Below are 26,595 nucleotides of genomic sequence, written 5' to 3' on the forward strand. Positions count from 1 at the left end.
AATTGTCCTAAAAACCTGCTTTTCTGGCAAGTGGTGCTTTTTAATTCCACAAACCCGGAGAGGCAGTGAGATTCAGGGATTGGCGCTGGATGGATGTTTTGTTTTATGTGGTGAAAACTTCCTAATAATCTTCCTAATGTTCAGCCTGAACATCTCCTGGTGCAATTGGGGTGGTTTTCTCCCATCCTGTCCCTGTTCCCTGGGAGAAATCCCGATCCCCCTGGCTGTCCCCTCCTGTCAGGGAGTTGTGCAGAGTCAGAAGATTCCTCTGAGTCTCCTTTTTTCCAGCTTTCCCAGCTCCTGGGGCTCCAAACACTTCCCCAGCTCCGTTCCCTTCCCTGGATGAGGTGAAGCTTTAAAACCATGGAAGATCCTGAGGTGGAAGAGACCTACAAAAATCAGAGTCCAAGCTTTCAATGATCCCACCGTGTGCATTTTTGGGACAAAAATCCAAACTCTCCTGGAGCTCTTGGGGCTGGGGAGGCTGGGCAGTGCCTCAGCACTGCCAAAAAATTTCCCAAAAATTGGATTTCCCAAAATCCAACCTAAACCTGGCCTGGCCCAGTTGCAGCCGTTCCCTGATCACCACAGAGATCAGGGCCTGGCCCTCACAAGTTGAATATGGCCACAAGGCCTCCCCTCAGCCCCCTCCAGGCTGAACAAGGCCTCACGCTCCTCATAAAGCTCCTCTGAGCGCCAACACCTTCATAGTTTATTTATTTATTATAATATTTTTTTGTTGTTGTTATTTATCAACCAAAACTCGGGCTGAGGTGGCACAACCCTCTTGCTCCAGGCTGAACAAGGCCTCACGCTCCTCAGAGCACCCAACACCTTCATAGCTTTATTTATTTATTTACTTATTTATTTTATCACCCAAAACACCTTTGTAGCTTTATTTATTTATTTATTTTTATCACCCAAAACTCGGGCTGAGGTGGCACAACCCTCTCCCTCCAGGCTGAACAAGGCCTCACGCTCCTCAGAGCACCCAACACCTTCATAGCTTTATTTAGTTATTTTATTTATCACTCAAAACACCTTCATAGCTTTATTTATTTATTTATTTTATTTATCGCCCAAAACACCTTCATAGCTTGCTTTCTTTCTTTATTTAATTTATCACCCAAAATTCTGGCTGAGGTGGCACAACCCTCCCGCTCCAGGCTGAACAAGCCCTCACGCTCCTCATAAAGCTTCTCTGAGTGCCAACACCTTCATAGCTTTATTTATTTGTTTGTTTGTTTATTTTATATAACACCCAAAACACCTTCATAGCTTTATTTATTTATTTATTTAATGTATTTTATTTATTTATCACCCAAAACTCGGGCTGAGGCGGCACAACCCTCTCCCTCCAGGCTGAACAAGGCTTCATGCTCCTCATAAAGCTCCTCTGAGCACCAAGACCTTCATAGCTTTATTTATTTATTTTATTTATCACCCCAAACACCTTCATAGCTTTATTTATTTAATTAATTTAAATATTTTAAAAATTATTTATCACCCAAAACTCGGGCTGAGGCGGCACAACCCTCTCCCTCCAGGCTGAACAAGCCCTCACACTCCTCACAAAGCTCCTCTGAGTGCCCAACACCTTCATAGCTTTATTTATTAATTTGTTTATTTTATTTATCACCCAAAACACCTTCATAGCTTTGTTTATTTATTTTATTTTTTAAAATTATTTATCACTCAAAACTCAGGCTGAGGCGGCACAACCCTCTCCCTCCAGGCTAAACAAGGCCTCACGCTCCTCAGAGCACCCAACACCTTCATAGCTTTATTTATTCATTTATTTATTTAATTTATTGCCCAAAACACCTTCATAGCTTTATTTATTTATTTACTTATTTTATCACCCAAAACTTGGGCTGAGGCGGCACAACCCTCTCCCTCCAGGCTGAACAAGCCCTCACACTCCTCACAAAGCTTCGTTGAGCGCAAACACCTTCAGAGCTTGATTGATTGATTGATTGATTGATTTTATCACCCAAAACTCGGGCTGGGGCAGCACAACCCTCTCCTTCCACGTTGAACAAGCCCTCACGCTCCTCATAAAGGTCCTCTGAGCGCTAACACCTTCAGAGCTTGATTGATTGATTGACTGATTGATTGATTTTATCACCGAAAACTCAGGCTAAGGCGGCACAACCCCTCCCTCCAGCCGTTTGAGCAATTCACGCTCCGCCCTCCCTCTCCCGGCTCTCCGCGCTCCCTTCCCCCGGGCCGTCCCTCCCCTCCCCTCCCCTCCCGGCGGCCGCTCCGCTCCGCTCCGCCTCCCCCGCTCCGTGCCGCGGTTGGCCGCGCTCAGGCGCTGCTGACGCGTCCCGTCCCCGCCCGCCGCGCTGCCGCCGCCATTTTGTGGAGCGGCGGCCGGGAGGGAGCGAGGGAGGCGCGGGCAGCCCAGCGCCGTGCCCGCCATGCCGTCCGCGCCGCTCCGCGTGGCCGTGGTGTGCTCCAGCAACCAGAACCGCAGCATGGAGGCGCACAACATCCTCAGGTAACCGCTGCTGCCCCTCCGTGACGGCGGCGCTGCGCTCTCAGCGAGGCGCGGATGTGGGGCCTGCGGCCGGCCCGGCAGGCCCGTGCTTGCGGGACAGCACACCGCCTTCATCTCGCTTGTACCCGATTTTCACTCCGCTTCCACCCCCTTTGTAGGCTCTTTTTACCCTTTTTAACCCTTTTTTACTTTGTCTCGGCCCGCGCTGCAGGCCGCGGTTGGAGTCCCAACCCTCCCTGCCGGAGCTGTGGCCCCAGTGCTGAAAACACGGGCTGGGCACTTGGGTAGAGCAGGGCGTGTTGAAACTTAAATATTCCCCTTTTTTAAATTATTTTTATTTTTATTTATGCATCTAAAAGTGGCCCACAGGCAATCCGGAGAGGGACTCTTGATCAGGAGCTGGGGTGATACTAATGGGGTACAAGGTAAAGAGGGGAAATTTAGGTTAGATGTTAGGAAGGAATTTTTTTAATGCGGTGAAAAGGGGTGGTGAGACGCTGGCACAGGGAGATTGTGGCTGTCCCACCCCTGACAGTATCCAAGGCCGGGTTGGATGGGGCTTGGAGCACCCTGGGGTGGTGGAAGGTGTCCAGCCCAGGCTGGGTTTTAAAGTTCACATTCTGTGAAGCCACTCTGTGCCCTCAAAGGGAGCCCTTTCCTCTCACAGCAGAACCAGAACATTCGGTTCAGAACGCTGAATGTCTTGGAGATTATAAATTTTAATCTGTTTAGCACTCCAAGCTTGGCTGGAGAGGTGAGATGGGAGGTTTGGGACAGACTGATGGACAGGGAATCGTGTCCCTAAACCTTCCCTTTGCACTGCAGGCACACCATAAGCATGGTCAGGTTTATTTTATTAAAGTCATGCAGAGAAACGTTCACATCAGAAATACACGTTGGTAAGCCAAACAAGATATGTGCTACGTGTAAATAAAAATAAAAACTTTGAAGGGAATAAATAATGGAAGCATTTGGTCTGGCAGCCATCTTACTGTGACAGCATTTCATGCACTTCACGCTCACTCTTGGCATCGGATGTTACCTCTGTGAAAACATGACATTGTTTTTCCTCTAATAACGCTGGAACTGAGTTTTAATTGAGAGCTGAGTGTTAAGGACAAAGTTGAGTTTTCTTCTGATGTCTGGCCTTTTCCTTCCCCTGTGTTTTCGCAGAAATAAATCACTTCCGGTGTGACTGGTGTTTGCCAAATGTGCCAGGGGTGGTTTTTTAAAAGTCTCTTCTCCCCTAACGTTTGATTTCGAAATAACAAAACTGTATTTAGGAAATTTTTCATTTCTTTAACATCTTTTGTAGTTAGAGCAGCAGTAAGAGCCCATTTGCCAGTAAACTTGAGGGAAATGTCTGTGTTGGCCCCGAGCCAGCCTGCCTCACCAGTTCAGGGCAGTGAACACATGATTAAAAGAGGAAGAAGCTGAGGAATTACAAAACTTTAAGGTATTTTGTTAGTGGATGACAAGACTTTCAAAGACACAAATTCTGTGTGCTGTTGGGCTCCAGCATTCAGTGTGTGCTTGTGCATTTTGTGTTTAACCACATTTTAAACACTTTATTCTAATTTTCCAACACAAATCAGGCTGAAGGTGTGTCTGAATTTGTTGAGCCAAAGGGGAACAGGAAGAGCAGTGCAGAAGGACAAGATCCCTCCTTAAGAGCAGTCAGGCTGTGTGTAACCCTCCCTGGGTCAGATCTCACTCACCATGCAGGGTTTGTTTTTGTTGGGGTGGGGTGAGAGAGAAGCAGAGCAGGCCTGGCTGCTGTGCACAACAATAACAACAACACATCCACCACACAGCTGCTGGGACAAAAATTAACTCTATCCCAACCCAAACCAGCATGCTCTGTAGGTGATTTTATATTTTTATTTTATATTTTGCTAAAAAGCAGACTCAGGCCATGGTTCTCCTTCAGAGCAGGAAGACAGAAGGGTAAATCTCTGACAGCCAAATTTTTTTTTTTTTTTTTTTTATGCAGCAACTTCCACATTTCTGTGGGAAGGAAGTTACTGAGTTCAAGTTCTCTGTGTCACTTCATGGCAGTAAAAAATTCTAAAATGCTCATACACACTTCAGCCACATAATCCTTGTTTTAGAAACTAACTTTTAAACTGACTTTTAGGAAATTAGGAGTGTGAACACAAGGTCTTAGTGGCAGCAGGGAAATTCAAATATTGCAACCTCTGTAGTAAAAATTTAGTTTTCATATTGATGTTAAGACTTGCAGCTCAACATTGAAGTGTAAAAGAATTTAAGTTGCATCTGTGCTGTTTCCATGAGTTGTTACTCACAGCTTCTCTCAGCACCAAAATGCAGTGATGTACAGACATTGCCTAATTTAAGAAATCCTAAATTAATAACCTCCCAAAAAGGAGATATTTTCACATTTTTTTTATTAAACCACACTTCCATTTCACAGCTTAGTAGTGATAATGCAAATTCCAAGTTGTTAGTGTTCAAAATGAGTTAACAATGGTTTTGTTCAGCAGTGTGGGCTTGTTTTGGGGGCTTTTTTAAAAATATTAATTGGGAAGTAGCCTACAAAGGTTGCTGGTTATTTTCCTGCTACCTCTTGTGGAAAGGGATGTGGTAAAATTAGATTTGTCCATGAAAACCTTCACCACTCTCAGTGCAGTGGCACTGCAGGATTTATTGCATTTACTTCAATATTTAATAATATTTCCTGTAACCTTAAAAAGAGAGGCTGTGCTGTTATAAACCTACAATACCATGGAAAACAGTTTAACAAATAAATAATAATACTAAATAAATTAATAAGAATGTGTGAGATGCCCAAAAAACAGTGAAATACAAGAAAACTGTGGACAAAAATTCATGTCTCAAGCTGCACAGGTTATTTATATTTATTTATTTGTTTATTTATTTGAAGTGCTCAGGGCTTGGTGAGCTCCTTGTGGTGAGCAAGTGCTGGAAATGAGGTGTGGCAGTGACTCACTTTGTCCTTAATACATTGGGAGTTTATCTAGATCAGCCTTCCCAGTATTTATAGAAACAACTTCCTGAAATATTGTCATTGCCAATCTGTTAAAGTTTAACCTGCACATTTCAGAAATCAGAGCTGAGATACTCTGTTATGTTTTACTCTGATTTTTGTGACAAAGCTCATTTTTTTCCCATCTTCTGGGTAGTTTTACCAGCCAGAACCAAGCACTAAATACCCATTGATTTGTAGGAATTGTTCATTTTTACAAATGTGCCACATTTCCACAGACACCTGATGATTCACTACACTGTGTCCAGCTATTTAATAAAATCTGATAATAATTAATAAAAGCTCCTGACTGATGGCTCTGTGCAGGCATTTTTCCCTCTCCTGTGCCTCAGTTGTTGCAAGAAATGTGTTGAAATATTTTTAGAATACTTCATTGCACTTGGGGCATAAATAAAGTAAAAATTGACACTACCACTCACCAAGGTACAAAACATGAAATTCCATGTGAGGAACTCAAATTCCAGGAAGTAATTTTGAATGGGTCATGGGCCTTGGAGACACAAAATTTTTGATGTGTTGAATGTCAGAGATTTCAGATTGGCCTGAAATGAGATCATGCAAACTTCAGGGACATCTGCAGCAATTAGAGGTGGAAATTTTAATATGTGTGACCTGTTTGAAAGGATAATATTAAATGGGAAGAAAATAAAAGTTAGGAGGAAAGCAGAGAAGAAAAGATCAAATTGAAACATGAATTTTTTAGCACATATTATGTCTCTCTTCACTTCCAGTAAAAGCAGCAGAATCAAAACTTGGATCTGCAAGTATTGCAGGGAAAATAAATGAACAGTGACTCATAACTGCACCAGTTACATGTGATGGAGGGCTGGGAGGGGCAAAGAATTGCACTTTTTTCCACTTGTATCCATTTTCAGTCAGAAAGAAGCAAAAAAATCCTCACTGATCCTGTGTGTTTACAGAAACAGGCACCTATAAATATCTGCTGAGGGAAAAGTGAGGGGAAACAAGAAAAGAGAAAGGAGGGGCTGTGTGGCAGTGGGAGGAGGTGAAGCAAATAAGTGTTGGTGGTTTCAGAGCTGTGGTTGAGTTTGGGGCAGGAGGTGATCACAGGCTCTGCCCAGAAATGTTTGGGATCACTGAGGACACCCTTGGGAGGCAACCAGATCGTTTGGAGTCGGTGTCCTGCTGAATTTCCTTGGATGTGGATTTCCTTCACTGGCTCCCAGCTCTGCTCACTCCCCTCTGAGGAAAGCTCTGCAGATTTGGGGTCATTTCTGGGGCTCTGGGGGCACAGGCACTGGGTTCTTCACTTTGTTCATTCACTCTCTGCTAAAATCATTCAAGCTGGAAATGTGAGTCTTTAGAAAAATAGATTAATCCTGATCTTGCTGTTTTAAGTTATGTTGTCATTACACACCCAAATGTTTCAGCCTTCTATTTTACCATGTCCATTAGATCACCAAAAAAACTTTTTTTATCCCATTATTCAATAATTACCATATTTTTTAATATTACTAAAGGAGGTGTTGTGGTTTGAATATTTCATTTAATCAGCAAAAACATTTTGGCACTACTAAAGGCAAGCAGGCTTCTCCCTCTTTTTTTTTTTTTTTTTTTTTTTTTTTTTTTATTGAAACTATTAAGCAAGTAGCTCATAAGAATGGAATGAAGTAATCCCTGGTTTAGCCAAGAGTTTTAGAGAGCAGCCAGCAGAACATCTGCCCTGCTTGTGTAAAGGTAATTGCACTGTGTGATTTTCAGTGCCAGGCACACAAATGTTTGTCCTGGGCTGATGAAATTACACCAGAGGCAACAAAAAGAGAAGAATAAAGCAGTGAGGCCAGCAGGACACTGAAATATTGATCAATCTGTACAGTTATTTATTTGTATCAGGAGAAAATCACCCCTGCCTGTGTTACCATGAACACAGAATGTGTTTGTTCCAAATCCAGGATGTCAGAAAGCACAAAAGAAAAGCACAAAAGACATTTCCAAATAGCTCTGTACCATAATTGTGAGGAAATTCCTGTCAAATAGAGGTGCTTCCCTTGAAATGCTGTGTGAATTCAGATTGTAACTGCAAGGAAAATGCACTTTGGGTACTCTTGGCAGTTTGGTTGAGAGGTGTTTTTAAAATTCACTCAAAATGAATTTTTCAAGTCCAGAGGGAATTCACCCCAAAAATGCACAAGTGGGGCTGGGACTGCAAAGGGAATTCCAAAAATGAAATCCCTGTCAAAGAGAGGTGCTTCCCTTGAAATGCTGTGTGAATTCAGATTGTAACTGCACAGAAAATGCACTTTGGGTACTCTTGGAAGTTTGGCTGCTGGCTGAGAGGTGTTTTTAGAATTCACTCAGATGTTCTTCAGCACTTTGAATTTTTCAAGTTCAGAGGGAAGGAATTCACCCCAAAAATGCACAAATGGAGCAGGGACTGCAAAGGGAATTCCAAAAATGAAATTCCTGTCAAAGAGAGGTGCTTCCCTTGAAATGCTGCATGAATTTAGATTGTAACTGCACAGAAAATGCACTTTGGGTACTCTTGGCAGTTTGGTTGCTGGCTGAGAGGTGCTTTTAAAATTCGCTCACAGATGGGGCAGCACTTGAATTTTTCAAGTCCAGAGGGAATTCACCCCAAAAATGCACAAATGGGGCTGGGACTGCAGAGGGAAGGAATTCACTCAAAAATGCACAAGTGGAGCAAGGACTGCAGAGGGAATTCCAGAAATGCAATCCCTGTCAAAGAGAGGTGCTTCCCTTGAAATGCTGTGTGAATTCAGATTGTAACTGCACTTTGGGTACTCTTTTGATAGTTTGGTTGCCCAGCTGGCTAAAAGATGTTTTTAAAACTCACTCAAATGTTCTTTCAGCACTTTATTTTCCAATCCATGCAGTGTAATTTCCTTCTCCCCCCTCCCTCTTGTCTTGCAGCAAACGAGGATTCAGCGTGCGATCCTTTGGCACCGGGACTCACGTGAAACTGCCAGGACCTGCCCCGGACAAGCCAAATGTTTATGACTTCAAAACAACATATGATCAGATGTACAATGATCTGCTTAGGAAAGACAAAGAACTGTATCCCTGTGGCATGGCCTCTTTAAAAAATCCCCTGTGCTTCATCCTTGCAAGGTGTAATTCATTATTTGGCATTAAGAACTTTTAACTGATTTCAGTTTATAGCAGGTTTTTCTTTTTTTAAACAATGGGCCTCTAATGCTCCCTTGTAAATTGTTACCCAGTTCCAATGCACACATTCCAAAATGCTCTTTTGTAGTGTGTTACCATGTTTAGCTCTTGAGTGAACACATCAGATTGTCTGCCCTACACTGTGGATCCTGCTCAGTGCAAAGATGTCCTGAGTGTGGATTTGGGAAGAGCGACCACCTGGACTTTAATGTTGTATTTAGCTCAGACAAACTGCCAGGTAAGGCTTACAGAATACTTTCTCTGGGAGAGAGGATGCCTTTCATTAAAGAGCTCACCCTTCTCACTGAGGATTTTGTGCTATGTGATTTGCTCTGGGCACCAAGGAGAAAATAACCCTGTTGTTTATTCTGAGGGATGGACAGAGGAGGGCCCAGTTACATTTAATCCTGGAGAGCAAAGGTGATCAGGGTTAGGCACACTACTAAAAACTGCAGTATTTTAAAATACCTATATTTAAAGTTAATTTTTTAATAAGAAAACCCACAAACAAAACTTGGGGAACTCATTCTAGATATTTTTTCAACAAGGACCCTTTTTAAAAAAAAAATAGGCTGTAGTCTTAATATATCACATATGAGTGCTGGTTTATTTGATTTTTTTTTTAATCCCACTGCCTAAAGAGAAAAGGAAAATCTTGCAAACCCATCTTAATGAGATGTGCCATATCCATACCCTGATTAAAAGAACTGCTTAAAAGAAAATTCCTTGAACTGAGAATTAATTTTAACAAGCACCAACGACTTGAGATTTCCCTTTTTGAATTCTTCACTGCTGCTGTGGTGAATATGGCAGTACTTAAGAATAAAACAAAAAACCAGAAAGCCAACCTGTTCCCCCTCCCTCAGCATGTTTGGAGTGGTTCTGCTCCATGCTTTGCTGTGTTCCCCAAATATATTTGCAGTGTTACAGTTAAACCTTTTCTCAAGATAAAGGAGCCACTGCAAGGGAAATAGGGCAACAGCAAATGCCTCTGTGACTTTGCTTTTTTGATTCTCAGTTAATTTAAGGTTTTCAGACTGAAGACTGGCAGCAACTCCATTTCCAGAAGTGGGTTTTGAGGGTAAAGACTTGAAGCAGAAGCAGAGCTGCTCTCATCAGCCAGTTGTGGAATAGATTTTTTTTTTTGTGTCCCAGGGGCTCTCAGTTCTGTTGGGTGAGCATAACTGGAGAGAGGGGCTGGGAATTTCCTGTGGGGTGGGAGGGGCTGCTCTCCTCATGGGCTTGGAGTGTGCTTGGGATGGGGGTACAAAGGAGGGGTGCTTCCATATGACTGAGCTGCTTTTCTGTTTCCCAGCCTTGCTTTCATCACCTGTAATCTGAAATTTGGAAATCTTGCTGCTTGTTCCCATATTGCAGTGAGGAAACAGCTGAGTGCTCTCCTTGCAGGCACTGGGGACAGCAGATCCTCAGGGACATTGTGGCTGTGAGGGAACATCCCTGCCCAAATAAACCACCCCCAGGTGCAGAAAGCAGTGACCTCAAACAAAAATTGCTGGACCTGACAGAGAGCAAGGTTAAAATTGTGTTAGAGAGAAGAGATGCACTGAACCTTCACTTGAAGAGGGGGAGCAACTATTAAAAACCCACTCTGCAGAGATTAAAAGCACCTTCACTGCAGTTAATTAGTGAAATATAGAGCACAGGCTCTCATACCTTGAAGGCATGTGTTGAATTTTAGCAGCACAGCAATAGGGGATTAATGGAGCCAGGAATACAGATTTGCTTGAGTAGGTGGTTACAGTAGATCTAAAATGGAAGGACTTCAAAGCCTTTAAGATGTGGCAGTTAAAACTTGGAGTTAAAATAAGTATCAGCATCTCCCATTGACTTTTTAGAATGAATTTTTAGCATTTAAATTCCCTGTGTCCCAATGGAGAAGTGCCCCAAAACCATTTAACAGTGTTCTGAATGTTGCTTTTTAAAACATTCCTGTTATTTCTAGGACAACAGCAGAGAATTCTGCTCCTAATTTCAGGAAGTCTTTAGTTCCCATACACCACCTTGTATTTGCATGTGTAATCCACATTTCCAACATCAGGATGATTTGTCCTTCTCATTCCTTGCCCCTCACAACTCTCTGAAGGGGTTTGAGGACTTAATTCTAATTCTGTGGTGGTGACCTTAAAGCTGGAACAAAAATAGAGCAAAACTGCTGGTGAGCCTTGCCTCCAAGTGAAGGAAAAACTAGTGAAGGGTGAAACTTGCTGCACAATTTAAATTTAAACCCAGTTTAAATCTTTATCAGCAGTTGATGTTGTGCCCAGGGATAGGAGCTGTTCAAATGGAAATTTGGCCAAAATTGTGCAGGAATTGCTGCTGGGTTCTTTATCCATGTGAGTAACTCCATGGCTGATTGTTTCTTTCCTTTCCTCAACACTGATGTGTCTGTGACCCTCACATTAAAGTGGATTTTCACAGATAGGAGGGATTTTTAATTAGGATTTTTAGGCAGCCTGCACCTACCCTGCAAGCTTGGCTTCCTGCTCTGTTCCTGACATTTTTTACCTCCTCTTTTAATTTGACCTCCCTAACTTTAGCTAGGATTCCAGTTTTAGCTCCTTAGCTCTAGGAGGTTATAAAATTGAGGGGAGGGTGGAAAACATGTCCTGAAGAAGTTCCTAAATCTGCTTCAGTTAGAAGGAAAATTCCAGAAATGAAGAAGAACTTGGTGCATCTCCCTTGAAGACATTGATTCTTTTCTATCCCAAAAAAAAAAAAAAAACCAAATAGTGATAATCTTGGTGATGGGATCTAGCTTTTACTCTGTGAACTCCATACTGAAGTTGGATGCCCATTTGATATTTTATATGTAGCTCAGTCTTGAGGAGTAGCTGACCTAAATTCTCCTTCAGGTAAGCTCTTCATGCATGTATTTATCTTACATTTTCATCTGGTTTTTCTTCATGGATTTTGAACTGCTGAGCACTGGGCAGCTTCTCTCCTGAGCAGTGTTCAGCTGTGTCTCTGGAATCCACTTTGAAATGTTTCATTTAGATCTGTTGAGGGATTTTTAAAATTTTTTTTTGGTTGGGTTTGGGTATTCTCCATTTTTTTTGAAGCCTAACCTTGCAAGAGCTAAAAATAGCTGAAATCATGGCCTGTTGTCAGTGGCAAAACTTCTTCTGTACAAGTCTCATTTTCTTTCTTACCATGTCTTACAAAGCTCTTCAGTGCTCCTAGAACTAGAGAGAAGGGATGAGGATGGAAAAAAGTGTTTAAACTGGATTTAAACAGGCTTCTGAGAGGCACATTTCTGCAAATCAACACTTCCAGGCACAGGCTGCATTCCAATCCCTTTTTCTCCATGAAGGATTGTAAGACCAAAATGCTTCACAGAATCTCAGGCCATTCAAAGGCAGCAAATCTTCAGTTCTTCTTCTGATCACACTGCCTTTAATCTTGGCTTCATTCACATTAAAAAAGAAACACATCAAGTTATTAAAAATATATGAGCTGGATATATATTATTTAAATATTATTTCCCCTGTGTTTGAGCTTTGGGACATGGTAGAAACTCCAGACTCTGATCTAATAGCAAACACTTTTTCAGCAATATAAAACACTCTCTGTCTCTTCTGGGTAGTGTGAAAGGTTTATTTCCTTAGCCAAGGTGAGTCCCAAACATGTTCTGAGGAATTCTGGCTGAAGGATCCAGTCTGAGGCTGATCTTACAAAATCCTTTCAGAGCTGGAGTGATTTCATTCTTTGGCAGTTTGAAGTGACAGTCGATGCTTCTTGCCTTGAAGTTACCTCTCATTAACCCAGAACTTCTGTGCCAACATTAGGGATGCTTATACTTGTTTTTTCTTTATTCCAAACCAATTCCCATTTTCATGGTAGCAGCTGTAATTCCTTAAACTGGCACTGACTGCAAGGCAGGAATGTTTCCTGCAGAGCTCATCCAGCCTGCTGCTCTCTCTGCAGGCTCCTGGTGCCAAGTGGCCCTGCTGTCTGTGGGATTGTGTTCTCAGGGTCCCCAAATGTGCTCAGTGAAATGGTTTAATCGATTTGGGCTGGTTTGTTCTGTCTGAGGAACCTTCAGCTGTAACTGGAAATTCTGAGTTTCACAGCACAAAGGGTGACAGCAGCAGGAGCCAGTTTGGAAATGGCTGTTGCTGATCCCTGTTTCCCTGAGCTGTTCCTTGAGCTGTTCCTGTTTCCCTGAGCTGTTCCTGTTTCCCTGAGCTGTTCCCTGTTTCCCTGAGCTGTTCCTGTTTCCCTGAGCTGTTCCTGTTTCCCTGAGCTGTTCCCTGTTTCCTTGAGCTGTTCTTGTTTCCCTGAGCTGTTCCTTGTGCTGTTCCTGTTTCCCTGAGCTGTTCCTGTTTCCCTGAGCTGTTCCTGTTTCCCTGAGCTGTTCCTGTTCCCCTGAGCTGTTCCTGTTTCCCTGAGCTGTTCCCTGTTTGTTTCCCTGAGCTGTTCCTGTTTCCCTGAGCTGTTCCTGTTTCCCTGAGCTGTTTCCCTGAGCTGTTCTTGTTTCCCTGTGCTGTTCCCTGAGCTGTTCCTGTTTCCCTGAGCTGTTCCTGTTTCCCTGAGCTGTTTTGTTTCCCTGAGCTGTTCCTGATTCCCTGGGCCTGAGGATGATTCATCCTTTCCCAAGTGCTCAGAGCACTTCCCCCTTCCCAGCCCTGCATTTGCTGCTCATCTCTGGAATGTGGCACTGCTTCCCAAACCTTAGGTCCTGTGTGAGCCTCCTGAGCCCTCTTTGCTCACCTGCTGCTCCCTGGAATGACACAGGTGACATTTAGGTGACATTTCTGTGTCACTCACTGCCAGGTGATCCAGACACTGGATTCCAGCAATCCAAATCAATCTCTTGAAGTTCACTTGGATGAAGTGCACACTTCTGTTTGATGGCACAGCCAGGTCCTGCCACATCCTCCACTCCTCTTTTCCATCTGTGGCATCCCTTCTCCATCTCTTTGGGCTGGACTTTGCCATGACTCCCTCTCTTTTCCCCTCTGGCAGCTTGGATCTGTTCATTTTCACCCCAACTACAGCTTCAGCTGCTCAGCACTGATCAGTTCTTGTCTGGCACTTGAGCTCAGGCTGAACTCGAGGTGTTTGCTGCCTTCACTGATGTGTGGGTACAGACCCCTCAGCTTTGGGGCTCAGGAAGTGAGCAGGGCTGGCATGGGCTTATTTATATTTATATTTTTATTTATATTTGGACCAGCTCCTAGGAGCAGTTGGATTTATCCTTTCAGCTCTTGGCTTCCAAATGCTGGGTGCTTGTCCTTCACTAGGAAAAACAAGCTCAGGTTTTCTGCAAGTTATTAATGCAGGCACAAATATTGCAGGAATGTCATGGAGGCCAGCTTAGCATCTTTGTGCTCATTTTGGGTGGTGTATTTTAGAATGCCAGACTGCTTTGGGTTGGAAGGGACCTTAAATCTCATCCTGTGCCACCCCCTGCTGTGGGCAGGGACACCTTGCACTGTCCCAGGCTGCTCCAAACCCCATCCAACAACTGGAACAATTCCAGGGACAGCCACAACTTCTCTGGCACCCTGTGCCAGGGCCTCCCCACCCTCACAGAAAGGAATTTTTTCCTAATATCCCATCTCACCCTGCTACAGAATGCTTCAGTGTTAATATTTAGTGACCAGCTAAAGACTTGTGAACAATCTCTGATTTTCTGTGAACTGCAGAGTTTCAATTCCAAAGGACAGGCATTGAATTAGGAATTTTTTCCTAATATCCCATCTCACCCTGCTCAGTTTCCATTTCAATCCAACAGAATGGTTCAGCATTAATATTTAGTGACCAACAAAAGACTTGTTGAACAATCTCCGGTTTTCTGTGAACTGCACAGTTTCAATTCCAAAGGACAGGCATTGTATTTGGATTTTTTTCCTAACATCTCACCCTGCTACAGAATGGTTCAGTGTTAATATTTAGTGACCAGCTAAAGAAAGACTTTTGAACAATCTCTGATTTGCTCTGAACTGCAGTTTCAATTCCAAAGGACAGGCACTGATTGTATTTGGATTTTTTTCCTGATATCCCATCTCACCCTGTTCTGCTTCCATTTCAATCCAACAGAATGCTTCAGCATTAATATTTAGTGACCAGCTAAAGACTTGTGAACAATCTCTTGATTTGCTCTGAACTGCAGTTTCAATTCCAAAGGACAGGCATTTTATTTGGATTTTTTTTTCCTAACATCCCATCTCACCCTGCTCTGTTTCCACTTGAATCCAACAGAATGGTTCAGCTTTAATATTTAGTGAACCAGCTAAAGACTTGTGAACAATCTCTGATTTGCTCTGAAATGCAGAGTTTCAATTCCAAAGGACAGGCACTGAATTAGGAATTTTTTTCCTAACATCCCATCTCACCCTGCTCTGTTTCCACTTAAATCCAACAGAATGGTTCAGTGTTAAGATTTTATCAAGTTAAAGAGCAGCAAAAGCCTTGTGCCCAATCTCTGTTTGTTCTGCAGTGCCCAGTTTCAATTACAGAATCCCAGGCACTGTTCTGTGGGTGTGGAGTGAGAGCAGTGACTGCAGCCACAAGCACTGTGCTGGGTAAGGGGAATTTGTGCTGCCTGTGCCCATTTCCTCTTTCATTCCCCCTAAAAAGAGCTGGTGCTGAAGGTGGAAGAAGGTTGGGCAGCCTCACACCCCTCCCACATCTGATTTAAGGAAATGTCCAGCTCCTGGACAAAGTGCCAGGCAGGTTTTAACAAGCTGTTCTGTTTAGAATGCAGATACTAATAAATAAAATAAATAAATGAGATGGAAAGGACACCTGTAAATGCCATTCATGCTCAGGTGAGAAGCACTCTGCTCTGCTCCTGGCTTTCCCAAAGAAGAAATGCAGAGTTTAAGGATGGTGCCAGCTGCACCAAAGGGAATAATCAGATTTTTTTGAAGATGTAGAGGCTTCTGATGCTAGACATTAAAGATTTCTTTTTTCTTGAAAAGGCCTTGGACACTTCTAGGGATGGGAATTTTAGATTAATTTCTGTACCCCAACACTTCCAGCTCAAATCACTTGTGCTTCACATGGGAGTTAAAATGAAACTTGGGGAACACTTGGATCAGTAAGATCATTTTTCTTTTATCATACAGGACAGAGACTTGACTCTCTTGGCCATCTCTAGGTTGGTGCTTGTGGCTAAAAGTGATTTTTGGGTCCTGGCAGTGACAAATAATGATAAAGTTTGGAGGGTGAGGGATGTTTGAAGGGATGGTTACCCAGATGTCATCAGCTGGAGGGTAAAAGGCATGACAGGAATTTTAAATTTGGGTAGCAGAAGCAGTAAAAGCTTTAAGGGTTTAGCTAAACACATTTTTTAAAAAAATAAATCTTCATCACCAGTATGGGATGTCCTTAGCTAAGAGGAGAGAATCAGGAATAGAAATTCTCCATGAGAATGAGAGCAGTGCTGTCCCTGCTGCAAAATCTTTTTCTCATCAACTGTGGATCTGGTCAGCACTTACTCAAATAAAAGTGAAATCTGCATTGGACTCTGTAAAAATGTGATGGATTTACTGTGCCAAGAGTTTGCAGTATAATAATAATAATGATAATAATGATAATAATAATAACAATAATAATAACAATAATAACAATAATAACAATGTCAGAATATAAATATAATTATAAATATAAATATAAATATAAATATAAATATAAATATAAATATAAATATAAATATAAATATAAATTGCAGAGCACACCCCTTTCCTCCCTCAAAGGATGTGCTGCCTTTTTCCAGGTGAAAAACATTCCAAGCAACCAAATAGGAACCATAAATCTTAAATGCTTGTCTCAGTCTCCTTTTATAGGCAGATGGACCCTTGGAAAAAAAAAATAAAATTAAAAAAACCTAGCTGTAAGTTGGCAGCAGAGAGCTGGGCTGTGAAGCAGAAATCTTGTGTGGGTTTGGGAATCTGCGTAATTCTGTCTCCAGGCTCACTCAGGAAAGAGAGGGGACAGCTGCCAGCAACATTTTATCCTAGAAAGGGAAAAAAGAGAACCCAAAAAAGTGTGTGGGATGTTGTGGATTTTTTTTTTTTTTTCCCCCTATTGAGCTGCATGATGTAGAAATGAGGAGTGCAGTGCTCCCCTCCCAGCTGAGCACAGATGTTGGCAGGGTTTGGAAATTGCAGATATTTTGGAAATGATATTTTGGAAATGCACTCATTTTCCTGCTCTGTAAATAACCAGAGCTCCATCTCAAATGGGGATTTTTTATTTTCCAAACCCCAGCAGAGTTCACAGAGGTGCTGCTGTGTGAGAGGATAATTCCTTAATAATATAAAAAAACCTTTTGGGAAAGAAGAGTAAAAAAGGCTTGGGAGTGATGTGGAGAAAAGAAATGCAGCAGAAACCAAGCTAATTGACAAAATTTAATTGTGCTGAACAATATCATGGTGCAAAATTGAAATTACAGGCAGTTGAAGTGCACACAGAAGAACTGAATCTATTTTCAACATGAACTAGACTCTTGTAGGTAGAAAGCTGGGTTTAATTTTTAATATAAGTTAAATACTTCAAGGATTTAAAAGCTTTGGAGCACCCTGAGCACACAGGTGCATGGCTGGGCAGTAGAATTTGAGCTCCTGCTAAAAGGTAGGCAGGAAATTGGGTTTTTTTGGTTTTTTTTTTACATGTCTGTCACCTTTTTTTGGCAAGGAAATAAGCCCAGGTGACCTCTCAAATGATGGAAATTGTTTTATTCTCAGAATTGTTATCTCAAGAAATTACAGGCTGTTATCCTTTCTGTTCCATTGTTAAAAATACAGACCTAGATGGGTAAAAATCCAGCCAGGAAGGGATGCATCCCCTTCCAAACCTTCCCAAAATTCCCAATTTACCCTGAAAACTTTGCCTTCTGAGGGAGTTTGGATTTAGATTGATGTGGCAGCCAAACCTGGAGTGCTCCCAATGAAACTGCACATCCCAGAGGGGTGGAGAACAGTGAGATCAGAGAATCCTGCCTGGAGAGGGGCTCCAAAATTCAAATCAGAGCTCTGGGTACAGAAATATTTTCCACACAGTGATGAGGCTCTGACAGGCAGAAATCTGTTTTTTTTTTCATTCCTTCCCATTTCTGCATCTCAGGATATTTTTATGGGATGTTTTTCTGGCTTCTTTTGGAGTTTCACTTGCAGAAATTCACATTTGCAGGCAGGAATTTGTACAGGTGACACCTGAAATACCTGAAACACCTTCAGGGAGCCTGGAAGGAATTTAGGACATCCTGCCCTCGGGATTTATGGATATAAAAATAGTTCCCTAAAAAAAAAAAATACTGAGCAGCACAGCCTGGGGGTTCCCAGGATTTAGGGATATAAAAATAGTTCCCAAAAAAAGTTCTGAGAGCCTTTTAAAGCTGTCAGGTCTGGGGATTGCACTCACCTCAGCAATCTTTTCAGTTCTCACTAATTTTTATATTTGCAAAAAAAAAATATTTTGTTTTAAAGATGCATTTATAATTTACCTTGTGCTCAAAACCATTCCTTCAAGTAAAGATTCTCAAGCAACTTCAGATACACACAGAATGGGATTTTAGGAATTTAGGAAGGAATTGAGGACATCCTGCCCTCAGAGCAGCACAGCCTGGGGGTTCCCAGGATTTATGGATATAAAAATAGTTCCCAAAAAAAGTTCTGAGAGCATTTTAAAGCTGTCAGGTCTGGGGATTGCACTCACCTTAGCAATCTTTTCAGTTTTCTGATTTTTAAATTTGCAAAAAAAAAAAAAAATATATTTTAAAGATGCATTTATAATTTACCTTGTGCTCAAAACCATTCCTTCAAGTAAAGATTTCTTAACTCAAGCAACTTCAGATACACACAGAATGGGATTTTACACATGTTGGACAGAAATAAGAGAATCAAGCCACGACCAGAAAGATTCCAGAACTGCAAAGACGTTTTTGATTTGATCCTAACGTGTGAAGAAAGAGTCTATGATCAAGTAGTAGAAGGTAAGGAGCTTGAACTGATAAAATAAATTCATGTTGAGTTTGTCCCCAAAAGGTCCTGGCAGCTCCACAGAGTGTGTATAAGGAGACTAAAAAAGAAGAATTTGGGGCAAAAATGTGACATTTGGGTGCCCAGATGAGGTGTTTGGGACTGAAATGGAAAATTTAGGATTGAAAAAAAGAGAATTTTGGCCTAAAAATGGGAAATTTGGGGCTGAAAAGGGGAAAGTTGAGTCCAAAAAGGAGAATTTGAGAGGGACTGGAGTGGTGCCATCTCCCATGGGACACCAAAATGGGAAAATTGAGTCCAAGAAGGGGAATTTGAGGCACTGGAGTGGTGCCTCACAGAGCCACTGCAGCTCCTGGGTCCATTGATAAAAGCAACCCCTGGGAAGATCCAGGCCAGATTCAAACCCAAACAGCTCTGGATGTGAAAGATGATAATATTTTAAAAAAGATTTGCCAAAATTAAAGTGCAGAGTGGAAATAAAGAGCAACTTTGAGGTGAAAAACTGGATGTAGGAGGAGGGATTTGTTATTTGTAACACATGTGCACTTGTAGAAAAAATGTTTTATTGTTTTCAGCCTTGTTAGTAAGTGGAACATGTTAAAAATAGAATTTTCTAATTGGCCATCAGTGCTTAGCTTGCAGGAGTTCATCTTGCAGTTCTTGCAGAGGGTTGGATGTGTTGGTGCTTTTTTAAAAAATGAGCAGTTCAAATCCTCCAGGTGAGGAAGCCCAAAATCCTTCTTGACTTTTGAAATTCTTGATCTTTAAAGATTGTCAGAGTAAGAGGAGCAATAACTTCTTTTGAGCAGGGAAAATAAACTGCCATGGTCTGAATTAATATGTTTCTAAAATCCACCTCTTGTTTTTTGAAAATAGAAGGAATTATTAAGACAATATTAAAGAAATTCTAAAAAATAGTTTGAAAAATCTGAATTTGACAACACCTCTGTATTTTTTTTAAATCTTGTTACTACTCTGTGTAAAACATGATCCCATTCCACCCAAAGTTTTCCTGCTGTTTTGTTTCCCATAGATTTAAATTCCAGAGAGCAGGAGACGTGTCAGCCAGTGCATGTGATCAACGTAGACATTCAGGACAACCACGAGGAGGCAACGCTGGGAGCTTTCCTCATCTGTGAGCTCTGCCAGTGTGTAAGTACAGAGCAAAATCACTGCTGGGGCTGGCCTTTGCCTGCTGCTCCATAAACCTCCTGCATTTTGCAGTTGTTCCAGTAAAATCCATGTCAAGATGCAAATTTCCACATTTTCCTTCTTCTCGGAGCTGTTGGGTGAATTTAACTGAGCTGTGGTTTGCAGAGAACTCCCTCAAACCTCCCTTCAAACCAGGGGCATTGAAATGTGAGGGTTACATTCTGAATCCAAATATCCTTTAAAACACCCTGCATGTTATTGTAACACACTGAACTGAATGGAATTGCAGTAATTTCACCATTATAAGCTGCAGCAATTTGACTAAAATTTTGGTCCGAACCCAAAGTGCGGCTTATAATCAGGTGTGGCTGATATATGGACAAAGAAGGAAAAGTTGCTGTTTTAGTTTGGAGGACAGGTGTGTGCTGAGAAAGGCAGGAGCTTCTCTTTGAAATGCAGAATGTAAACCCCCTCCCTCCAAATTATTATAATTTTGAAATCAAGGGGCTCTCAGGCAAAGATCTGGGAATTAGGAATAACAGTTCTTTACAAGGGAAATTAAAATAGAAATACAGCACTACAAAGAACAAACCCCAAACCCTGACACAGTCAGAGTACAACCTGACACCCGTCAGTCAGGCAGGGTGTTGGCAGCAGTCCCATCCCATGGTGGCTGCATCCTCCTGCAGTGACAGATGTGGCTCAGCTGGAGCAGTGCTCCTGTACAAGGTGCAGTTTCCCTCCGGAGCTCCAGTGGGGATGTGGAGAAATCCCGTTTCCCTCTGGAGTCCAGTGGAGAAAGGGGCTCCCTTAGTGTCCCAAACCCTCTGTTTTTATCTTGGTAAGAAATGTTGGGCTCTTCCCCCTGGCTGGAGCAACTCCCAATGGGATGCAGTAATTTTATCAGTGCCACAGTGGGACTCAATGGCCATGAGCAGAAAATGACTGGCTGGAGGAAGGATGGGTTGTGAAAAGATAAAGAACACTGCCCTGCCTGGTTTATAAACATGGCCATGAACAGGAGATATCTCCTTTGGAAATAAAGAACACTGCCCCAGCTGGTTTCAATGGATCCCCATTAGCAGAATATCTCCCACAGAGATCAGGATCACTGCCCCACCCTGCACAGATGGTGACAGAACAGACACCTTTGATCACATCCTGTGTTGTAATGTGCAGTTTATAATCATGAAATTACTGTAAATGAGCTGCACTCTGTGCTCAGAGCAGAGTCCTGTGTTCTTTTACACTCCCAAGCTTGAGGTGTTCTGGTTCTGGTTCTGACTCCAGCCTGGCATTTATTCTGGGCTCAAGTCCTTCCCAGATCCAAGCAGCCTGAGGAGGGTTCAAGGAGTTGAAATCTCAGCCATCTGTTCCTTGGAGCTATTCTGGAGCCTGTGTTTGTGATGTGGGGAGGAGGGATGGTGCCTACTCAACAAAGTCCTCCTGAAATGCCACTCTGGGGTGGGCTGGGAGCTGCAGATAAACATCCAAGAGCATTTCTGTGCCTTTGGGAGTGCTGGGAACCAACAAAAAGTGCAGTAAAGCCCTGCTGGGTACAGCCTGCCCAGTTTAGATTTCCCAGTAAAGCAGCAAACTGGGATTATTGCATTTTCTGAACATCAGATCCTTGCAGCTTGGATGCTCAGACTTTTTTCTTTTACAGATACAGCACACAGAGGACATGGAAAATGAAATAGATGAGCTGTTACAGGAATTTGAAGAGAAAAGTGGAAGGACTTTTCTTCATACTGTCTGCTTTTATTAAAGCACATCTGTCTCTTAGGCCTTAATCCAGATGAGGGAAGCATGTGTTTAAAGTTCTGATTATACTGTATTTTCCTGGAAAATGAATATTGATCTTTTCTGTTTGTTTGTTTGTTTGTTAAAAAACTCCTTTTCAGTGTTTTGTTTTTTTTTTTTTTTCAGGTATTCTGTCACAGGTAGGCAGAGATACTGGTTGGGCTTGTACATATAAAATGATTAAAAGTATACACAAAGGCCACCTATTTAAAAATTAAAATCAAGTTTTTTCTTTAAATCCTACTTTAATTATTACAAGTAGGTTTTTAATTATAAAGAGAATGTTTCTTGAATATAAGTTTATAATGTATTTTTCCAGCTTATGGATTTATTTTATTTCAGTTGTGCTTTTTTTTTTTATTTTAATGTGACAGAATGGCTGAACTCTGTGAGGATGTGAATGGAACAATGAAAAAACTGAGTATCTGTATATTATTAGCTATAAAGTTGGAAGCATCCAATAAAAATTTAAAAAAAAAACTTGTAAGCTTGTCTGGTTTTAAAATAGAAGCAGAGGAAGTGTGGTTGTTCTTTTTGAGGTAAAACATGAAATATTTGTGTGAGGAATGAGGCTTTAACTTGGGACAAACTCCAGTCAACAGAAATAGTTTAAAATTGAATTTTTTAAACCAAAGTAGTTTTGAATGGAAGCATTTTCCTCCCTTACAACAAAAGCAAACACAACTCAAAGCCCAGAGAATGGGGGTGTGAATACAAATAAAGCAAAAGCTCAGAGCTCTGTCTGGTCAGGCTGATAAAAGTGAAAACAAATTATTGCACTTGCAGAGTGGGGCTGGTGAAGTGGAGTTGCTTTCAGGCAAGAGAAATTTTGAAAGTTTGGTTTTTTTTAAAGGCACCTGTGAATGATTTGGAGCAAAGCTCTTTAAAACCTCCTTAAAAACTTCGTAAACATCACCTTGGAAGTGTTTGTCACTGGCAGGACTCACCTCATTTTCACTTTAATTTGTTTTGCACATGCAGGAATTTGGTACCAGGATTTTTCATGTTTGTGCTCCTTCTCTCATTCTGTCACTGACAGGACTCACCTCATTTTCCCTGAATTTGTTTTGCACAGGCAGGAATTTGGTGTCAGGATTTTTCATGTTTGTGCTCCTTCTCTCATTCTGTCACTGACAGCACTCACCTCATTTTCCCTGATTTTGTTTTGCACGTGCAGGAATTTGTACCAGGATTTTTCATGTTTGTGCTTCTCTCATTCTGTCACTGACAGCACTCACCTCATTTTCCCTGATTTTGTTTTGCACATGCAGGAATTTGGTACCAGGATTTTTCATGTCACCCCTCAGTGTTGTGGTGACTCCTGTGGTGCTGCTCAACCTTTCAGGGAACATAAAAATCACATTCAAGGGAAAAATTTCAGCTTCCACACCTGAAAACTGCCAGTCCACACTGGAATTTTTTTCTTGGCAGCTGCAAATGCTGAGCTCTGAGTCAGGCCCTCAAAGAAACCTTACACCTCTGCACTCCTGGGAGCTGGGCTTGGCTTTGTGGTGAAACTCAGCTCTGCCAGCTCAGTCCTGTCCTGGCCTCTGTCCAAATGGGTCACAGCATCATCCTCATGGTTAAAAACCCACAATCACCCAGCTGGGCTGGTTTGGATCTGTTCAGAACAGAGCAGGAATTGGGTGGAGCTCAGGATGGGGAGTTGGAGCAGCACTCCTGTCCCAGTTTATTCCTGGGGACTGGATTTGAAGATTTCTGCTCCTCCTCATGTCTGATCCCATCTCTGTTTCCATGGGGATGTTTACAGGAGATGGTTCTGCAGGAACTGCTTTGCTTGATCCCTTCAAACCCAATCCAGGCAAGCCCAGTGCTCAGGGTTTGAATCTGCTCAGTGCTGAGGTGAAAATGTTTAAGGAATTGTTTGGAAATGTTTTCCACTTTCAATTTATTCAATCCTACCCAGAGCCCTTGGTTGTTATTTCATAGAAAGGCAGAAAAACCCCTTTGTTTTGTTTGAATGTGGGGATTTAGAGTCCTTTTTGTGGATTAATTAGAACTCTTGACATGTCACTTCTCATTTAACTTGCCTGTTACTTTAAAAATAGATGATTTATAGAAATAATTCTTCTCCATGTGCTCCCTTAGCATTGAAATCCCAAATGAAGCTGAGTTTACACAGAATTTTATGGGATTCTTGCCTTTGAGATACACATTTATACATACAAAGATATTTATCTGTAGGTGTAAAACTGGCTAAACACAAGGCCCACCTTATTTTCTGTATCAAAAGAAATTTCAAGAGAAATATTTAATTTAAAGCAAAGAATGGGGTTTTCCTTTAAGAGTAAGGTGGAATATAAAATATTTGTGTGCTGGAGACTGGGGAAGAATCAGTGCTGAAAGATTTCTTTCCAAGGTCTGGAGTTGTGAGCACAGACCACGAGGAATGAGAATTTCTGCTGGCAGAATTTGGGATATTCCCCAAACTTCCTCAGGGTGGGCAGAGGTGGCTTTAAAATGCAGATTCCTCCTTTCCCAACACAGTGGTTGTGTTTTGCCAGCACTTCTCTGGCTTTTTGGACTTTCTATGAAAGTCTGGATGGATTAAATAGATTTTTTTTTTATCCTGTGTGAGCAGATTTTTGCCAAACTCTTCTTGGGGTTTCCATCCCTGTGAGTTCTGCTCACTCCTAGTTTGGATTCTCACATTAATCACTTTTGGGTTTGTGGTTTTTTTCTTGTGGATCTCAAGATTTTCAGAACAATCAGAACATCTTTCTCCCTGTTAGCATCTTTCAGCTGGGTTTATGTAAATAAAACTGGGGATTCTGCTGATTTTCTCCCTCTGGTGTCTCATTGCTGAATTCTCTCAGGCTATTCCCAAGGTTCTGGGGGTGCTGGATCTGTGCTAAGATCGATGATCCTGGATTTCCCCCAGGGAATTTCTGGCTGAGTATCCAACTTCAACTTCCACTTCTCAGATGTGTTGGATCTTAGGAGATGGTATTGATAAAAAAAACACAAATATGCTCGTGCTGGCACGGAACTGGGGGAAAAATAGGAATAAAAAACAGTGAGAGGAGTCCAAGGAAACAATTCAAATTCAGAAGGAAGAGGAATGCTTGCTCTGGTTGGTGTGAGACCCTGCTGTAAACTCTGACTTGTGTGAGCTCACAGAACTGAGCTGAGCTCGAGTTTTCTTCAAGAGGAAACCACTGTGGGTGATGTTTGTGATAAACTCCTACCTGGGGCTGAATATTTATAGTGGAGGGGGGAAATAATGTTGATTAGGGACTGAGATGCTGTGACAGATCTGTGCACCTCTGGGTGACAGCACAGCCCCAGGTGCTGCTTTAACAAAGGAAACAGCGAATTCTTAATTAGGATTGGGTTTAACAAACCCACATCAGTGTGTGTGAGGCTTTGCTCAGGTGTGACAGGGCCAGGCTGGAGTTTGTCACCTGCCCTGCTGCAGGTGGGACATGAAGGGCACTGGGAGCAACCAGGACCACGGAGCTCACACCCAGAGTGGTCAGGACAGGGATTTTGGGATCTCTCAGCAGCCAGAATTTTTCAGGACAGGGAGTTTTGAGATCCTCAGCATCCAGGATTGATCAGGACAGGGATTTTTGGAATTCTCAGCAGCCAGGATTGATCAGGACAGGGATTTTTGGGACCTCTCAGCAGCCAGGATTGATCAGGACAGGGATTTTTGGGATCCCTGGCAGCCAGGATTTTTCAGGACAGGGATTTTGGGATCTCTCAGCAGCCAGGATTGATCAGGACAGGGATTTTTGGGATCCTCAGCAGTCAGGATTGACCAGAACAGGGATTTTTGGGATCTCTCAGCAGTCAGGACTGACCAGAACAGGGATTTTTGGAGGATTTGTGCTCCAGAAGCCCAGAGAGGGAAATGGCTTCACCTGAGCCCAAATCTCTCCTCTGTGCCTGGAGCCCAGCTGAGAGCTGACCCAACCTGGTTTGTGGGAGCAATGAACATCGGCTGGGAAAACTTCACTTCCACCAAATTCCCTGGGACTTGTCTTCAAACTGTTCCCTCCCGTGGGTTTATTCAGCTGTGACTTTAGAAACTCTTTTGTTTTGTGGCAGAGGAACCAGCTGCATCCTCTCTGAGCTCTGCATTTCCACAGCAGAATCCACTCCTGAGCTCAGGAAGGAGTTGGAAGCAGCTCAGGGCAGAGGGTTGGGGTTGTGCAGGAGGTGCCTTCCCAGCCCTGCCTCGTCAAATGTTTCAATGTGTGTGGTTTAATTTTTAAAAAAAATTAAAAAATAAATCTGCAATGCAATCTGTGCTCCAATTTGAGGACACCATTTAGTGATTTTAATTGTGTGACAGTATTTTGGTATTTTCAATACCCAGTAGTAGGTTAATGACTGTTCCTTGAAGAATGGAGTTTATATAACACAAGTCATTACATAAGAAGGCTGATTGTGGCCTGAGGAGCAGGAGGAAAAACAAATATCCAAAAATACAGAACCCAACACCAGCAAACTCTGCTTTGGTCGCCCTGAGAAACCCCCAAAAAAAAAACGAACAGCTGGGTTCTAGCAAGGAAAAACTCACCCTGAGGAGCAGGAGGGGAAGGCACTGCAGGACATCAAGCTCGGCATTTCCCACGTGGTGGCCGCAATTCCTCCACCTCGCTGCAAAAGGAACAACAACCAAACAAGCACAAAAAGTTCTCGGCCGGTCACTTCTTCCCTTTTGGTTTTCCCGGCAGCTCCTAAACGCGGCCTGAGCTGGACTGACCGCTGGAGATCCGAAATCCCTTTGGGGACAGAGCTCGTGGAGGGGTCTCTGTGCATCAGCTCCGAGTCGAGCAGCATTTCCAGCCGGGCTGGGCTGGGCTCTGCCCCCCTGGGTGTCCTTTGGGACCCCGCTTTGGGGTCGGTGCGGGCAGAGCCGGGCACGGCAGCGCTGGAGGCGCTCGGGGATGCTCGGGGGGCGCGGCGGAGCTCGGAGCTCTCCCCCCAAACCCGGGACCAGCCCCAGCCCGGACCCCCGGCGG

At 42.7% G+C, this 26,595-nt stretch overlaps 1 protein-coding gene and 1 long non-coding RNA gene across 2 annotated transcripts; one reads left to right on the forward strand and one right to left on the reverse strand.

Annotated features, from left to right (window-relative positions):
• The first annotated feature begins 2,358 nt into the window (after positions 1-2,358).
• Positions 2,359-22,088, forward strand: SSU72 (SSU72 homolog, RNA polymerase II CTD phosphatase). The gene is made up of 5 exons (XM_033079827.2): positions 2,359-2,503; positions 8,424-8,567; positions 18,500-18,639; positions 19,680-19,798; positions 21,465-22,088. Exons 1-5 carry the CDS (start codon positions 2,424-2,426, stop codon positions 21,564-21,566), a joined length of 585 nt encoding a protein of 194 aa, XP_032935718.1. The 5' UTR covers positions 2,359-2,423; the 3' UTR covers positions 21,567-22,088.
• Positions 21,668-26,560, reverse strand: LOC117006988. Its single transcript, XR_004420060.2, has 2 exons — positions 26,151-26,560; positions 21,668-24,611 (listed from the first exon to the last, which is right to left on the reverse strand). It is a non-coding gene; the product is annotated as an uncharacterized LOC117006988 (long non-coding RNA).
• Positions 26,561-26,595: the final 35 nt, after the last annotated feature.

This window comes from Catharus ustulatus, chromosome 24 (genome assembly GCF_009819885.2).
Source record: "Catharus ustulatus isolate bCatUst1 chromosome 24, bCatUst1.pri.v2, whole genome shotgun sequence".
In the NCBI taxonomy this organism is placed as follows: Eukaryota; Metazoa; Chordata; class Aves; order Passeriformes; family Turdidae; genus Catharus; species Catharus ustulatus.

Coding starts and splice junctions, on each gene's coding strand:
- SSU72 (XM_033079827.2), top strand. CDS start 2,424: ATGCCGTCCGCGCCGCTCCGCGTGGCCGTGGTGTGCTCCAGCAACCAG. Junction 2,504..8,423: donor GAGGCGCACAACATCCTCAG/GTAACCGCTGCT, acceptor CTTGTCTTGCAG/CAAACGAGGATTCAGCGTGC. Junction 19,799..21,464: donor TCTGTGAGCTCTGCCAGTGT/GTAAGTACAGAG, acceptor TTTCTTTTACAG/ATACAGCACACAGAGGACAT.